Source organism: Xyrauchen texanus, chromosome 43, assembly GCF_025860055.1.
Source record: "Xyrauchen texanus isolate HMW12.3.18 chromosome 43, RBS_HiC_50CHRs, whole genome shotgun sequence".
NCBI classification, from domain to species: domain Eukaryota; kingdom Metazoa; phylum Chordata; class Actinopteri; order Cypriniformes; family Catostomidae; genus Xyrauchen; species Xyrauchen texanus.
The window spans coordinates 1,691,998-1,710,045 of NC_068318.1; the positions used below are offsets into that span (position 1 = coordinate 1,691,998).

Sequence of the window (18,048 nt, forward strand, 5' to 3'; positions counted from 1 at the left end):
TTGTAATCAACTATCCCGAAACAGGATAATTGTTATGGTGGTCATTTTTTTACTTTTTAATTGTTATAAAGCCACAAAGCACTCAATCTCCAAAAAGGTTTTAGAATTTTGAATATTAATTTTAGAAATTATAGGCTTTTGGATACACTTGGTCAAACCCACATGATAAATGCAACCCCTAAATAACTAAACAAATAACTTGATATTTATTGACCTAGGGAGTCCTAGATGTAGTTCACAATAGCAGGTAATATACAATAATTTACACACCATTTATACAGCCATTTTGCTGAAATATGATTGGCTGGTGGTGGCCATGTTTTTTATTTGTCTGAGTCATATTGTAGAATATGTAAGCATTTGGCCCCTTCAATAAGTATACACATTTTCCACTTCATTGATAATACAGTTGCGGAGTTATGAGCATTTGTTTGTTGCAGCCCTATCAAAATGTGTTGTTGTATATGTGTATCAAGTTTTGTAATATTTTTCCTTTTTGTTTGGTAGATATTGGTAAATACACACAAAATGGATGGCACCTGACCAATTAGTTGGCTTATATCTTCGCAATGATTTGACGAATCAATATTCCTTTGATAACTTTTTGTCATGAGGGTTCATAGTAGACACAAACCAATTTTTGGGAGAATAAAAATCACAAAATCATGCAAAATCACGACAAACGGTTTAGGATTGATGGGCCAAAACGTAAACATGATCATTATTTACATTTACATTTATGCATTTGGCAGACGCTTTTATCCAAAGCGACTTACAGTGCAATTATTACAGGGACAATCCCCCCGGAGCAACCTGGAGTTAAGTGCCTTGCTCAAGGACACAATGGTGGTGGCTGGGTTAGAACCTGTGACCTTCTGATTAACAGCCCTGTGCTTTAGCCACTGACTTCCCTCCCTCAAAGTTTCAGCTCTCTACAATTTACGGTTTGGTCTGCACGGTCAGTTTTAGGGCAGAATAATACAAATAATAAAAATACTTAAAAATTACAATAGGGTTTCAGCCCTTCGGGCTTGAATCCCTAATAATACAAATCTTAACAATTACAATAGGGTTTCAGCGCTAAGCGCTTGAACCCCTAATAAATTGTTTGTTCAACCAAAAAAAAAATATTTCTGTTTTCACTCTTTTAAAGGCCATTGAAACTGATGATAATAATAATAGTTTCATACGTATACCATGATAGCTTCTGAGACTGTTTGTACCGTGAAAATCTCATACTGTTGCAACCCTACTATGGACATCAAAGAGAATGAACTGCTGCCAACTCTAACTGTAAGACATGGGATAATTCACTGGCCACTGCCTGAACCTTGGCTTTAGGATGGACGTCAACAAAATAAACTGCAACAAGCTTCCACCCTGAGCAATGCACCTCACTGACCTCTGCCTGAATCTTCTTGGTCATAGGATGGTCTTAAAATGGAATACATAGACAATAAATTCATGCCATCTAAAGATTTAATCGACCAAATAACAAAGGACAAAGTGCACTTCCACAGTTAATTCAAGATGGAATTCAAAAGTCATTTAATCATTAATCTTACAGTTCATACAAAATCCTTTAGTTGAAACATTGGCCACCAACATCTACTCAATGTACTAATTTAAACCATGACTTGAATTACACAAAATATTGGCATTATAATCATGTTGTTTATCCAGTAACTGCACTTGTTCCCCACACAACTGAGATATTTTTTCAGAAAACACGGCTACTTTTGAATGGCTGTCAATGGATAAATATGCTTTTTGCCATCCTTGGGAGTACTTTTAGCATCTACCAGCAAGGGCTGGTGGGGATCTGCCATCAAGTCAATTTCTTGTTTTTCAGCCTCAGATATTTGGCAGAAACTTTTTGCACTAAGTGTAAATAGCAACAAAAGTATTTACACTAAGAACAAATAGTGTTTAATGCTAATTGCAAATAGTGGCAGAAACTATTTGCACCCTTACTTAAATACTAACATACAACTTTGTACACATAGTGCAAATAGCCACTCCGTTAAAATTAAGCTTTAAGGCAATCTGTGTTAACGTTCTCATGTTCATAAGGAAGGACTGCATAACTACTCTATTGACAAACTGTTCAGGAAAATTAATGGGCTTAATGTTTATAGTATTGCTTAATTTTATATCAGCAGCTAAATCACTGCTAACATATTGTTAATATTCAATATATTGACCATTACCAATGTTATCATGTTTACATTTGCCATAAGAGGATAAGCATAGGTCAAAATAATACTCTGATTACCAACCTTGTATGGTTTCTGCCCATATGAAAAAGCCTCCCACATCAGGACCCCGAAGCTCCACACGTCACTCTTAGATGAGAACTTGAAGTAATTCATACACTCGGGGGCGTACCATTTCACCGGCCATTTTCCATGACCTTTAGCCTATAGAACAAACAACTGTTAGATTGTGATTGAAGACAGTGACATTCTTTATAAATGAAAATTATCAAAAGAACATTTCTGAAGACACAGTTCAACACATCATTCCGTATTTGGAATAGAAAAACGTCCATCCATCCATCCATCTTCAACCGATTATCCGAAGTCGGGTCGCGGGGGCAGCTGCTCCAGCAGGGGGCCCCAAACTTCCCTATCCCGAGCCACATTAACCAACTCTGACTGGGGGACCCCGAGGCGTTCCCAGGCCAGTGTGGAGATGTAATCTCTCCACCTAGTCCTGGGTCTTCCCCGAGGCCTCCTCCCAGCTGGACGTGCCTGAAACACCTCCCTAAGGAGGCGGCCAGGGGGCATCCTTACCAGATGCCCAAACCACCTCAACTGACTCCTTTCAACGCAAAGGAGCAGCGGCTCTACACCGAGCTCCTCACGGATGACTGAGCTCCTCACCCTATCTCTAAGGGAGAAGCCCACCACCCTTCTGAGGAAGCCCATTTCGGCCGCTTGTACTCGCGACCTAGTTCTTTCGGTCATGACCCAACCTTCATGACCATAGGTGAGGGTAGGAACAAAAATTGACCGGTAGATCGAGAGCTTTGCCTTTCGGCTCAGCTCTCTTTTCGTGACAACGGTGCGATAGAGCGAGTGCAATACCGCCCCCGCTGCCCTGATTCTCTGGCCAACCTCCCGCTCCATTGTCCCCTCACTCGTGAACAAGACCCCGAGGTACTTGAACTCCTTCACTTGGGGCAAAACCTCATTCCCTACCTGGAGTACGAACTCCATTGGTTTCCTGCTGAGAACCATGGCCTCAGATTTAGAGGTGCTAATCCTCATCCCAGCTGCTTCACACTCGACTGCCAAGCGATCCAGTGAGAGCTGAAGGTCAGGGACCGATGATGACATGAAGACAACATCATCTGCAAAAAGCAGCGATGAGATCCCTAGCCCACCGAAACGCACACCTTCCCCACCACGACTACACCTCGATATCCTGTCCATGAATATCACAAACAGGATTGGTGACAAAGCGCAGCCTTGGCGGAGACCAACCCCCACATGGAATGAACTCGACTTCGTGCCGAGGACCCGGACACAGCTCTCGCTTTGGAAGTACAGGGATTGGATCGCCCTAAGAAAGGACCCCCCACCCCATACTCCCGCAGCACCTCCCACAGTCTCACCCGGGGGACCTGGTCATACGCCTTCTCCAGATCCACAAAACACATGTAGACCGGATGGGCATACTCCCAGGCCCCCTCCAGGATCCTTGCGAGAGTAAAGATCTGGTCCGTCGTTCCACGGCCAGGATGAAAACCGCATTGTTCCTCTTCAATCCGAGGTTCGACAATCGGCCGAACCCTCCTCTCCAGCACCTTGGAGTAAACTTTACCAGGGAGGCTGAGAAGTGTGATACCCCTGTAGTTGGCACACACTCTCTGATCCCCCTTTTGAAGAGGGAACCACCACCCCGTTCTGCCACTCCTTAGGCACTGTCCCAGATTTCCACGCAATGTTGAAGAGGCGTGTCATCCATGACACCCCCTCCACATCCAAAGCTTTCAGCATTTCTGGTCGGATCTCATCAATCCCCAGGGCTTTGCCACTGCGGAGTTGTTTAACTACCTCAGTGACCTCCCCCAGGGAAATAGAATCTGATCCCCCATCATCCTCCGGCTCTGCCTCTACCATAGAGGGCGTGTTGGGATTTAGGAGTTCTTCAAAGTGTTCCTTCCACCGCCCAATAACCTCCTCGGTTGAGGTCAACAGCGTCCCATCTTTGCTGTATACAGCTTGAATTTTCCCCGTTTCCCCCTCCTAAGGTGGCGGACGGTTTTCCAGAAGCACTTTGGTGCGGACCGAAATTCCTTCTCCATGGCTTCTCCGAACTTTTCCCACACCCACTGCTTTGCCTCCCTCACGGCCGAGGCCGCAGCCCTTAGGGCCTGTCGGTACTTTGCAACTGCCTCCGGAGACCTCCGGGACAACAAATCCCGGAAGGACTCTTTCTTCAGTCGGACGGCTTCCCTGACCACCAGTGTCCACCACGGTGTTCGAGGGTTACCACCCCTTGTGGCACCTAAAACCTTGAGGCTGCAGCTCTCCACCGTGGCTTCGGCAATGGAAGCTTTGAACATTGCCCACTCCGGTTCAATGTCCCCAACCTCCGCAGGGATGCCTGAAAAGCTCCGCCGGAGGTGTGAGTTGAAGATCTCGCGGACAGGGACCTCCTCCAAATGTTCCCAGTTCACCCGCACTACTCGCTTGGGCTTCCCAGGTCTGTCCAGAGTCTTTCCCCACCCCCTGACACAACTCACCACCAGATGGTGATCGGTTGACAGCTCTGCCCCTCTCTTTACCCGAGTGTCCAAAACATATGGCCTCAGATCCGACGACACGATTACAAAATCGATCATCGACCTTTGGCCTAGGGTGCTCTGGTACCATGTACACTAATGAGCATCCTTATGTTCGAACATGGTGTTTGTTATAGATAATCTATGACTAGCACAGAAGTCTAATAACAAACATCCACTTGAGTTCAGATCAGGGAGGCCGTTCCTCCCAATCACGCCTTTCCAGGTGTCCCTGTCATTTCCCACATGTGCGTTGAAGTCACCCAGCATCACTATGGAGTCCCCTACTGGGGCCCTATTCAGGACTCCATTCAGGGTCTCCAAGAAGGCCGAATACTCTGAACTGCTGTTCGGTGCATATGCACAGACAACAGTCAGAGTATTCCCCCCCACAACCCGTAGGCGTAGGGAGGCGACCCTCTCGTCCACCGGGGTAAACTCCAACGTAGTGGCGCTCAGCTGGGGATTCGTGAGTATCCCCACACCCGCCCGTCGCCTCACACCCTGGGAAACTCCAGAGAAGAATAGAGTCCATCCCCTATCCAGGAGTACGGATCCAGAGCCAAACTGTGCGTCGATGTAACCCCCACCAGATCCAACTGGTAACGCTCCACCTCCCTCACTAGTTCCGGCTCCTTCCCCCCCAGTGAGGTGACATTCCACGTCCCCAGAGCAAGCCTTTGCTGCCCGGGTCTGGTCCGTCGAGGCCCACGGCCTTCACTGCCGCCCATATGGCAGCGCACCCGACTCCTGCGGTTCCTCCAATGGGTGGTGGGCCCAAGGGATGTAGAGGGGGGTTCCACGTCGCTTCTTCGGGCTGTGCCCGGCCGGGCTCCGTGACAAGCCCTGCCACCAGGCGTTAGCCGACGAGCCCTCCATCTGGGCCTGGCTCCCGGGGGCTTCCTCCGGGCAGGGTAACTCCTCCTTTTGCCGTTTTATCCATGAGTCATTGTGAACCATTCTTAGTCTGGCTCCTCACCTGAGACCACTTTGCATTGGGAGACCCTACCAGGAGCACATGGCTCCAGACAACACAACCCTCAGGATCATAAGGGCACACAAACCTCTCCACCACGATAAGGTGCTGGTTCCCGGAGAATAGAAAAACATGTACAATGTTTTTTTTTTAATGTTTTTCACATACAGTATGTGAAAAAGTACCAAAAATCTGATTGCCATAAAAACAATGAAGGGGGAGTTAACTAAGAATGAATGGCACTCATTGATAGCACCGTTAATATGCGAATGCTGTCTGTGTTGTTTTTGTTTCATACTGTTCTGTTTTATCAAACTATACAGAATGGACAATTAAAGCAGTATCATTGCTTACTTTATTTATTATATGTGTCTAACTGCATTACAAGTGCCAGAGCCCAGCTCTCTGTCTGTACGTCGCTCAAATCTGTCCCCTGGGAACCTGACATGGAACACTAATAATCCACTTGTTACAGTTTTAGCACTCAATTTACTAAAGGAAATACACAAATCAGGTAATGCAAAGACAGTCTCAAATTGTTCGCATTTTGCAGTTTACATGTCACGATTTCCCATCCTGCATGAATGACAATAGCTGATTTTGGAATGGCATTTTACCCTTACTACACATATAGAGCTATGGCAGAAATAAAAAGAGTAGTATGGAATATGCCATTCTAAAGTCAGTTGACTTAATTTAAATACTCACGGCACAGTGATATTCCAGTGCATTTAGTGGCTGGTTAAACTGGACTGCAGGTGATTAGAAAATTTTACTTTTTTTCTCTTGAAAAATAAAAGTATTGCATGTTCCGTATTATTTATTATAGCTTACTAATGGTAAGTTTTGACTTGTAGTTATTATACCTTGTAATAGTTCTCCTCCTCTGTCAGGGCTTTTGAGAGTCCAAAGTCGCTGATCTTGGCATAGTGCTGAGTAACTAACAGGACATTCCTGGCAGCCAGATCTCTGTGAACAAAGTTGTGTTCTTCTAGATACTTCATTCCCATAGAGACCTGATGAACCAGCTCAGTAATGTTCTTCTCAGAGATATGTCTGAGAGCAAAACATAGGTGAAGAGAAATCATTGTTTTTTATACATTAATTAACCCTCTATGTACATAACATACAATGTTTAGAAAATCAGAAATTCAACACTGCCATAAAATGGCAATATTTTGAAGCTACATTTCAGCAAAATCCATTAAAACTAAGACATTGTTTCAAGGGAAATGGAATCAAATTGATTGCACATACAGTATGTTTTGCAACAACTGTATATACATATACTGTATATGTCTATGTATATGAATATAAATATTAGGGCTGTTGTTTTAATGTGTTAATTGCAATAAATTATATGAATACAGTGTTAAAAACAACTAATGCAAATAATTATGCCCCTAACCTGCATGCAAATTCTGTAATAATTAATTTTCCAACCATCAGGACAATTTAAACTTGATGTAGGCCTATCACCTTGATGCAGTAGGGGCAGTCAGCACTTCAGCTTTATAAGCAACATGCCTCGTCAAACCAACAAGCAGGCAGCACAGACTTGCACTCAAATGACAGCTGTACAGAGCACATGTAACATTACTGAGCAGGCTGAAGACACAGGAGCAGGCGAAGATGATGTGTGAGAACACAAATGCAGTTCCCCGTCTGTCGCTCTCTTCGACGTTGGCAGCTAGTATTTGCATACCCCGCCCCCTGGGTATAAAGGCGAGGAAATACTTCAGTACATTCAGAAATTTTCTTCGGAGCCGATGGTTGTGCATGTTGTTTGCTATGAGTCACACCTGTTCCTGTATTCCTCTGACGCTCTGCATGCTGTTGGATTCTATGGCGCAATACAGGCGCAGTTTTCTCCTTCTCAGCATGGCAGTGCAGTTTCCACTGGGTGCATCGACAGCGCAGTTAAAAGAGTTATTTTCTAAAAGAGCAAATACACAGCTGGCGTTGAACGTCCTTTTCTTTTTAAAGACGTGTTTCTGCCCCTGTGTAGTTTCTGGATGCGGTTGATTTCTCCCCACCTCTGACAGTCATAAAAGCTGCCTGCCGTGCCTGGGCTGCGACTACATGCAGGCAGCGTTTTTATGAATGGATAATGGAGGCTTCACCCCCAGTCGGTCCAGCTGATTGGGAACAATTCAGTAGGCCCAGGTAGATCTTCTTGCCTCCCGAGAGACCTCCCACTGCCCGCTCTGGTATGCCCAAATAGAGGCTCCCCTCAGGGCAGACGCACTGGCACACAGCTGGCCCACCAATGGGAGGCTGTCCCCTTCCACCCTAAAGGTGTATGTCGCTGCCATCGCGGCCCACCACGACACAGTAGACGCACAAGTCCTTGGGTAAGCACGACTTAATCATCAGGTTCCTAAGAGGCGCCCGGAGGTTAAATCCCTCCCGGCCAAGCCTGATACCTCCTTCAAGCCGCTAGAATCAGTTGGATCAGGGCCTATCTCTTAAGACTGCCCTGCTGATCACGCTCACCTCCATCAAGAGGGTCGGGGACCTGCAAGCGTTCTCTGTAAGTGACACTTGCCTGGAGTTCGGTCCGGCAGACACATATGTGATCCTAAGACCGCGACCGGGCTAAGTGCCCAAGGTGAACCTGCAAGCACTGCCCCGGGAGGAGGCAGACCCAGTCCCTTCGTTGCAGTGTCCGGTACGTGCTTTGCGTACCTACCTGGACCGCACGCAGAGCTTTAGATGTTCTGAGCAAATCTTGTCTGCTTTGGGGGACAGCGGAAAGGGAACACTGTCTCCAAACAAAAGCTTTCCCACCATTTCAATGGACGCCATTTCATTGGCCTATCACACCCAGGCCATGCCCCCTTGCGGGTCCGAGCTCACTCAACAAGGAGTGTTGCGTCCTCGTGGGCACTGGCCAGGGGGACCTCTCTGGCAGACATATGTAGAGTAGCGGGTTGGGCAACACCCAATATCCTTGCGAGATTTTACAGTCTCAGGGTTGAGTCAGTGTCATCCCGTGTTTTCTCAGGTCCGAGCCAGTAGACCTTGGTAACACTCTGATGGGCTGGCCTGGTGAATCGCTTGCATATAGCGCCCTTTCCCCCGGTTGAGGTAAAATTGTGCGTTTTTTCTCTCAGGAGATCCCACTCCTCGGATCCCTGGACGATTCCTCCTTAGGCCTCGTGGGTCCACAGTTCAGCGGAGGAACTCGCCGACCCAATCCACAGCGGGTACTCAATCTACCCTGTACTGGAATAGGTGCTCCACAGGGTGAGGACTCCTACTTGGACTCCCCCTGTGTGTATTTTCCATGATACGGTCCCCTTACAAAAGTGGACCCACGTTTTCCTTAGGCAGTCCCAGGCTGCCCTCCGGTCGCCGTGTTGTAGCAACTCCCCCCTCCTTGAGGCTGGATCTACCACCGCGCCACTTTCCATGTGTCGCCTAAAAACACATGTGACATATTCACCACTCTTACCTCCCCTTCTGGGCAGGTGTGGTCTCCGCAGGTTCTTCTCCCCCTGAAAGAGTAGGAAATTGGGTAAGACCCCCTTCCCTCAATGCATGTAAGGTTCCCAGCCGTCTATTGCTCTATGCGAGAAACATAGAGAGAAAAGAGGCCCAGCCAGGCTTGGCCCGTTCCCAGGTTGGCAAGCGTCACATTGTTTCCCTGTCTAGGGTAACCAGAAGGACTCCGACGACTTTTTGGGGGCATTGGGGAAGGGTACGTGCAGTCTGACACAGCTGGTCATCTTGGCACGTAAGTCACCTGCCCGCTACTGTGTCAGCAGAACACGTACACGGCTCAGCGCATGGCATGATTTAAATTGGACCCCTAGTCGAAGAGAGCGACGTCGAAGAGAGCAACAGACGGGGAACGTCTAGGTTACGGATGTAACCTCCGTTCCCTGATGGAGGGATGAGACGTTGTGTCTTCCCGGCCACGTCGCTGAGCCGAGCCGCTTTAGTGGCCGGACCATTTCCGGCTCCTCAGAAAAATCCTGAATGAACACTAGTATTTCCTCGCCTTTATACTTGTATGTCCGGGGGCGGGGTGTGCAAATACTAGCTGCCAACTTCTCATTGGCCTTTTTTCATAGATCAGAGGTATATTCGGTGCTCAAGAGAGACCCCTAGTGTCACTTCTCCGACACAACGTCTCGTTCCCTCCATCAGGGAATGGAGGTTACATCCGTAACCTAGACATTTATTTACATGAAGTGTGATATATCCAAAAACGTGAATCCAAGACAAAACAAACATAAATGACTTGGACTTGACACAATGTTACATTAACACAATACTTGACAACCGACAGTAGCAAACATGAGGGCTAAGTACATGAACATGGGTAACTACAAGACAGAGACAACCAATGACAAGACTAAACTAATTAATATTATAACAAGGCAATGAAACAAGAACCAATAATAAAACAGAAATGATAATAAGACTCAAAGATAGACCAATGAATAGACAGGACTAATAAACAGTGGAACAAGAGGGTCACATGACAGTGACATGACAAGGAACCAAGAAGAACAAAACACATGAAAACATGACAGGAACAAGGAACTTAGTTTTCAAAATTGAAGACATGAACAAAAACACACGAAAATGTGACAGCACAACAGAATGCAGGGATCACGAGATGCATATTTCAAACTTTAAAAATATGTTTAACTTGAAACAGCATCCTAAAAACACATGACTTATGACTAGAGGCGGTAATAACTAGTGAAATTCGAATGTCTAAATGCTTTATGATGCAATATGATGTGATGTATTTGAATGATATGAATTATAATATTTATAATTAATTAAGCCCATATATTTATTATTTTAATTATTCTAAATTACCTTTATTTGGGGGGCTTTTTCAGTCAAAATTGGTATGCAATTAAATCAATTAATGAATCGGCACATTATGTAAATAATTCTATAAAACGTTTTAAGCGATTGACAACCCTAATATATACAGTATATCTAATTGTCAAATGTTATTTAGATGCATTTTTTATGTCAGAAGGATGAAGCTGTGTAGCGCATCATAAATAGATGTGACTAGTCTTGTTTTTTTTTTTTGTTTTTTTTTATGAGCACATTTTGGGCAAGTTGAAATTAAAATAACAGATGTAGGCATATATATATTTAGTACTTGTTCTTCTGCAGGAACTTGTGCAATGGGCCCAGCTCAGCAAGCTCCATGACCAGCATGAGATTTTCAGCTTCACAGATGCCGATCATGCGAACGATGTATGGATTATCCAGCTGCTGCATGACGCTGGCTTCACGCAACATCTCTTCCTTTACAGCTGCATTATCATCATCATTCTTCAGGATCTTGACCGCCACCACTTTTTGTGTCCTGAGATATAGATAAACAAACACAAACAGGAAGAATTTTGTGAAAAGTGATTCTTTTGGTGGCATTTTTTAGGAGAAAGAAAAAAGTCGGGATTTCAAATAGAGATTGAAGGATTGATTGAAGAATTAATTCTTACTTTGGCATGCATTACAGATTATTTTTAAAAAGGTTATATATATATATATATACTGGCATATGGGACAATACGGGGACTGGGGGGCTTTTTTGAACTGAAATTTTGAGAAACTTCTATAGCACTTTGAATAACAATTTAATCTTAGATGGAAAATACAAACCTTTTAATCGCACTATTCATTAATGGTGTGAACGCGATTACTTCCTGGTTTCCATAGGCCTGGGTTCAGAACCCATAGATTGCAACAGGAAAAGTTTAACACATTTGAATTCTTGGGAACCTGCAGGATTTAATCTGAGGGTACACACAGAAATCTGCCAAGAGGTCTGCATGGGCCTTAAAATGAAATCCAAACCGGAGACTGTGTGGCCCAGCCCGAACGATGCCGTCAGTCAATTGTTGTGTCAATTGTAGTGACACAAGGGGCTTCTTTCAGGAGCATTGGATACCTCTGAATATGAAAAAGTCCAATTTGCATGTCCTGCCCCCGGACATACGGGTATAAAAGGTAGGGATCGTGCATCTGTTCAGTCAGATTCTTTCTTCGGAGCCGAGCGGTTGTGTGATCAGCGAGCTGTGACACTCACTACTGTTCCATTCACCTCTAAGAGCATTGCTGTTGGATCCTACAGGGCATTACCAGCAGCTTTCTCCCTTTTCTGCATGCCAGGGTGCTGGGTGCTTCGACAGCATTTCCTAAAAGAGTATATTTCCTCTAAAAGAGTTTACACACTGGCGTTGAACGTATTTTTAAAGACGTTCAACGGCAATGTGTAAAGACGTTTTCTTTTTTACTGCCCGAAACCGACCTCTTCGCTCATCCGCTCTCACTACCCTCGACGACGGGGTGGTCCACGAGTGGAGGCTCCACCCCCAGGTGGTTCAGCTGATCTGGGACCATTATGGCAAAGCGCAAGTACACCTGTTCGCTTCCAAAGAGATCTCCCATTACCCGCTCTGGTACTCCCTCAGGTCGGAGGCAAGTCCCCTCGGGACAGATGCATTGGCACACAGCTGGACCCGGGGGCTGTGCAAGTATGCATTTCCCCCTGTGAGCCTACTTGCACAGGTGCTGTGCAAGGTAAGGGAGGATGAGGAACAAGTCACTCTAGTGGCCCTTTACTGGCCTACTCGGACTTGGTTCTCGGATCTTACGCTCCTCGCAACAGCACCTCCCTGGCAAATTCCCCTGAGGAAAGACCTTTTTTTTTCAGGGAAGGGGCACACTCTGGAATCCGTGCCCAGACCTCTAGAAACTCCACATCTGGTCCCTGGACAGGATGCGGAAGATCTGAGTGATCTGCCACCAGCTGTTGTAGACACGATCAACCAAGCCAGAGCTCCCATCTGTTCGCAAATTGGTGCCCTTTCCAATCTGAAGACCCGCAGAGGTGCGCAGTCGGGTCAGTGCTCTCATTCCTGCAGGGAAAGCTGGAGGGGTGGTTGTCCCACTCCACCTTGAAGGTGTATGTAGCTGCTATAGATGCAGTGTACAGTCCTTAGGGAAGCATGACCTGATCATCAGGTTTCTAAGAGGCGTCCGGTGGTTGAATCCTCCCAGGCCCTAACTGTTCCCCTCGTGGGATCTCTCCATGGTCCTTAAGGCCTTCAGAGAACCCCCTTCAAGCAGCTAGAGTCAGTCAAGCTAAGTGCCCTCTCTCAGAAGACGTCCTCCTGATTGCACTTGCTTCCATCAAAAGGGTTAGAGACCTGCAAGCATTCTCTGTCAGCAACACTTGCCTGGAGTTCGGTCAGGCAGATGATCATGTCATCCTAAGACCTCGACCGGGCTATGTGCCCAAGGTTCCCACGACCCCATTCAGGGATCAGGTGGTGAACCTGCCCCGGGAGGAGGCAGACCCAGTCCTGTCATCGTGGGTCCAGTACGTGCTTTGCGCACCTACTTGGATCGCACGCTGAGCTTTAGATGCTCTGAGCAGCACTTCGTCTGCGTTGGTGGACAGCGGAAAGGGAACACTGTCTCTAAACAGAGGCTGGCCCACTAGATTGTGGATGCCATTGTATTGGCCTACTAGACCCAGGCTGTGTCGGGTCCTTGTGGGAACTGGCCAATGGCACCTCTCTGGCAGACATCTGCAGAGCAGTGGGCTGGGCAAAACCCAATACCTTCGCAAGATTTTAAAATCTCAGGGTTGAGCCGGTTTCGTCCCATGTTCATTCAAGTATGAACAGGTAGAGTTCAGTAACATGGAACAGCTGGCCGTGTGTATCGCTTACGTATGGCGCCTTTTATCTATTTGTTTGATGTCATAATATCAAATGTTTAAATTGTTTAATTGATTTATAGGGCTAATAAAATTTATATGAAAAAGTATCTTTTTTTTTTATTCAGCTTTGTGCTAGGCAAAGACAACCTTTTCATGCATGTCCAAGTTGGATTGGCTTGAAAATGTTATAGGCGCGGAGAGTTTAATGGGTATTGTTCGAATGTCAAATATAAAATGGAAGTGCAGCGTAGTTCTAGCGGGAAGTCTAGCAGCTGTACATCATCACATCATTAGCTGGGTAATCTCTAGCCAATCGCATGTAAGCCATTGCTTTATAAATCTGCTCACATTCTATCACATTGCTGTTTCAGTGTGCTAACATGGCAACCCCCACCACCACCAGTTGAGCCCTGTCCCGCACGGGGGTAGGCTCCTCGCCCCTGCCTCCTATCTCCGGCAGGACATGACTGTTCCGGGTATAACTCCCTCGGACCGCCGGACGGGGCCTACGCCAAAGAGAGAGACATTACTTTCTGTTTTACATTTATCAAATAAATGGCATCTAAAAAATTCACTCAAGCCTGCGTGTCTTCCCAATAGAAACTAACTTTACCGTACTCTCTCTAGTACATTCGGATACTCTTTAGTTCACAGCAGGTGCATGTGCCGATGATGTGCACAGACAAGGACTGGAAATACTGGGCTTCATGCGGACAGTCTGTGTGATTGTGTTGATGATAACATTTGCATTACACACACTGTGTGCAAGACGTGACGGCATGCAAAATACGACAGTATACTTTAGATTTTAGTACATCTAGCCCTTTTTTTTCTCAAAATATTAAAGAAATTGGTATTCCTCATGATATGCCCCCTTTAATAAAAATCCAGATAAGTCTTTTTTCACATGACTGACTTCCTCATTTGGTAGACGCCTCTTCGCACAGTGCCAAAGTTGCCTGAGCCCAATTCTTCATCTTCAAGAGTCAGGTTGATTCGATTCACAGTGGCTGACCGAAGCTCTTCGGGATCTGCGTATGGACTTTCATACACCTGTGTGTCCATTGGCATAGCCTCTGTAGAAACATGACAAAGGCCAGTTTTAAAAGAGGAGAAATAACTGACCCTTTGCTAAGCCCAACCTTAAAATGTCACTTGACCAATCCAACATTATAGTAATTGTTGTCATATTACCGGACATCTTTAAAAGTGCACAAAGTAATTTTTTCCTCATTAAAAAAGTTGTAGTCTTCATGAAATTCATTGTGATTTAAAAACATATATACAGCATAAAATTATGAGCACTCACATGAGATGAAGACTCCAGTCATATCAGTAACCTTATAAAAGCTGTTTTATTCTACATGGAGAGGGTCCCCTAATGTTCAGATCATATGACAAGCCGAATACTCATTATCTTAGCAACTGCCTTGTTATTGGACACTTTCAATCAAGGATCAAATTAATCATGACTGACTGTGAATAGTGAAATTCTACATGGGCATCTTTAACTGAAAAATACTGATTTTAAATTATGCTGCATCCACTCCCAATGTAAGTCGAAGACTTAAATCTCAGAAACGTATATAAATCTTAAAACGTGCATACTGTGCATAATCTGTGTGTAAATCAATGTTCCCCTTCTGTCGCTCTCTCCACGTTGTGTTGGAGAAGCGACACTAGGGGTCTCTCTTGAGCACCGAATATACCTCTGATCTATGAAAAAAGGCCAATGAGAAGTTGGCAGCTAGTATTTGCATACCCTGCCCCCGGACATACGGGTACAAAGGCGAGGCAAACACTAGAGTTCATTCAGAAATTTTCTTCGGAGCCGATGGTTGTGCATGCTGTTCGCGTGAGATCACACCAGTTCCAGTATTCCTCTGACGCTCTGCATGCTGTTGGATTGATGGCGCAATACAGCGGCGATTTCTCCTTCTTGCACGGCAGTGCAATTGCCCCTGGGCGCTTCGACAGTGCAGAAACCCAAACTCTAAGAGAGTTGTTTAAAAGAGTGATTTTCTCTAAAAGAGCAATACACAGCGGCGTTGAACGTCCTTTTCAGGACGCGTCTTTTTAAAGACGTGTTTCCGCCTCTGTGTAGTTTCTGGATGCGGTTGATTTCTCCCCACCTTGGACAATCATAAAAGCTGCCTGGTGTACCTGGGTTGCGATTACACACAGGCAGCGTTTTTATGAATGGTCTATGTTTTCAGGGCAAGAACATAGCCATAACAGCTTTGCGGTTGTAGGCTTTCTTTTGTCATGAGAGAAAGCCACTTCAGCCGCCCCCCGCGCCTCGCCTCTTTCCCACGGGACTGAGGCATGTGCCGCGGGCGATGGAGGTGATTTGGGGACAATGACGGGCTGTGTTCGCCGGGTAAATCCCCGCGAACCACCCGCTTCCCCGGCACGCTTGCTGGCTTCCGTCCGAGCTCGGGATGAGCGATTTCTCTCCAATGGGTTATGTTCTCAGTGCGAGAACATAGCTGAGGCAGCATTGCGGTCGTAGGCTTTTCTTTTGTCATGATAGAAAGCCACTTCAGCTGCCCCCCGCACCTCGCCTCCTTCCCACGGGATTGAGGCAGGTGTCGCGGGCGATGGAGGCGATTTAGGGATAATGACAGGCTGTGTTCGCCGGGTAAATCCCCGCGAACCACCCGCCTCCCCGGCACACTTGCTTGCTCCCATCTGAGCTCGGGATGAGCGCGGCCCGCTTTGCGGCCGGCCTCCTGGTCCCTTGAGCTCCCGGAATTGGATGACGATAATCACCGCTGCATCGGAGAACCTTACAGCGCCGTCTGATGTTGATGGCTCGTCTGCGCCGCCACCTTCGGGTCTGCGCGCCCAGTCTGAGCCTGATGCACAGAAGTCCGATATGCTTCCCCGGGTACCGCAAGCGTGAGGTTGGACTGGAAAATCCCGTCCCCCTCCCCCTCATGGCTATTTGAATGGTTCCACGGGCATGTGCGCCGCTCACAGCCACGCACCCCCTCCTGGTTCCTTTCTTCCCAGACGTGCATGACGAGCTGAGTAAGCCAAGCTTCCTCGCTCCTCCGCTCTCACTACCCTCGGTGGTAGAGCGGTCCCAGACCACACCCCCCTGCACGCCATGGCCCCCTCCTGCAAGTTCACCGGGCCAAGGCACTCCAAAATTTACACTTGGGTAGTCCTGTTCTTGACGTGCCGCAGGAACTGCACTTGAACAGGCGATGGCCACCCTCGTGGTCCGGAAACGCAACACATGGACTGGACCTGGTCGCAGTAGAGGAGGTAGACAAAGCACGCTTTCTCAAACGCTCCCGTCTCCCAGCTCCATCCATTCGGCGACACCACATGACGACTCCACCCAGCAGTCCTCAGTGGTGAAGAAACAGACGGAGGCTGTTTCTTCACACATTTCACACATCCTGCCCTGCCGCAAACCTGCCGCCAGGGGCCATGCCCTGTCTGCTCGCCGAGGGCGTCCTCCTGCGGCTTTCAAGAAAGAAAGAAAAGCGGTGCTCTGCCTCAACAAGCATGGGCCTAGCTCTCAGCCCCAGTGTCGAGCTCCACGCAGAAGATGAACGCCCCCTCATCTCACAGACCCCCTCCAGGACCCGGAAGGCTCCCAGGCGCTCCTGAGATGACCGACCCAGAGACCGAGACGTTAGCTCCGGAGCTGGTAAGACCACTCCGTCCCCCGGTGGGGGGGCCGGGAGGAGAATATTTTGTTGAATTCATTTCATTTGGCCGCACCCCCTAACGGGGGCTGTGTTACTCACATTCTCAATAATAGAGCTATTTCCTTTTTTGTCTCTGGGTCACCTGGCCCGCAAATGCTGTTCTCACGGCACTCTGCCGCCAGGCTTCAACAGGCCCGGCATGCTGGACGTGGCCAAAGTCCGCCTTCAGCCCCACGACTGTCCCCTGGCCGGCTGGTTCTGACGAGTCTAGAGGACGCCTGCAACCAGACCTCCTTCTCCAGTCACGGACCCGCCCCTGCCGGGCGCGGAGCAAGGTAAGTGCTTTGATTTTATTCTCAGCACCAAAGCCTCGGGACGCACCCTTGCCTCCCGACCCCACACTACCTGCTTCGCCCTGCTGCGAAGCCCCCGCCGGGTACGTCCAAAATACTCGTCCCCTTGGTACCCCCAGCACGGAGTTTGGAGGCGTGGCTTTCACTGCCCAACCCGTCACGCTGGCTGTACCGGACCATTCGACTCGGTTACGCAATTCAGTTTGCCAGACCCCACCCCCTCGTGGGCATCCATTTCCACAGTAGACAGCAAACATGCCAAATCCCTGCGCAAAGACCTGTCCCCCCAACCGAAATGGAGAAGGGTCTCTACAGCCCTTAATTCGTTGTACCCAAGAAAGGCGGCGGCTTACGACCAATCTTGGTCTTGCGAGTTTTTCAACCGAGTACTGCTCAAACTCCCGTTCGAAATGCTCACGCAAAAGTGTATCTTAACATGCGTCCGGCGCCTAGATTGGTTCGCAGCGGTAGACCTGAAGGACGCGTACTTCCACGTCTCAATTCTGCTGCAACACCAACCCTTCCTACGGTTCGCGTTCGACGGCCAGGCG

The 18,048-nt window shown here is 47.4% G+C and overlaps 1 protein-coding gene across 1 annotated transcript in view; it reads right to left on the reverse strand.

Annotated features, from left to right (window-relative positions):
* The window catches only part of LOC127635961 (tyrosine-protein kinase SYK-like), a 100,218-nt gene that overhangs the window by 32,028 nt on the left and 50,142 nt on the right, over positions 1-18,048 (reverse strand). The window contains exons 8-11 of the mRNA XM_052116279.1: positions 14,396-14,555; positions 10,906-11,115; positions 6,635-6,824; positions 2,280-2,420 (exon numbers count right to left, since the gene is read on the reverse strand). Of these exons, the coding sequence (XP_051972239.1) occupies positions 2,280-2,420; positions 6,635-6,824; positions 10,906-11,115; positions 14,396-14,555 (701 nt within the window). The remainder of the gene's footprint in view (positions 1-2,279; positions 2,421-6,634; positions 6,825-10,905; positions 11,116-14,395; positions 14,556-18,048) is intronic.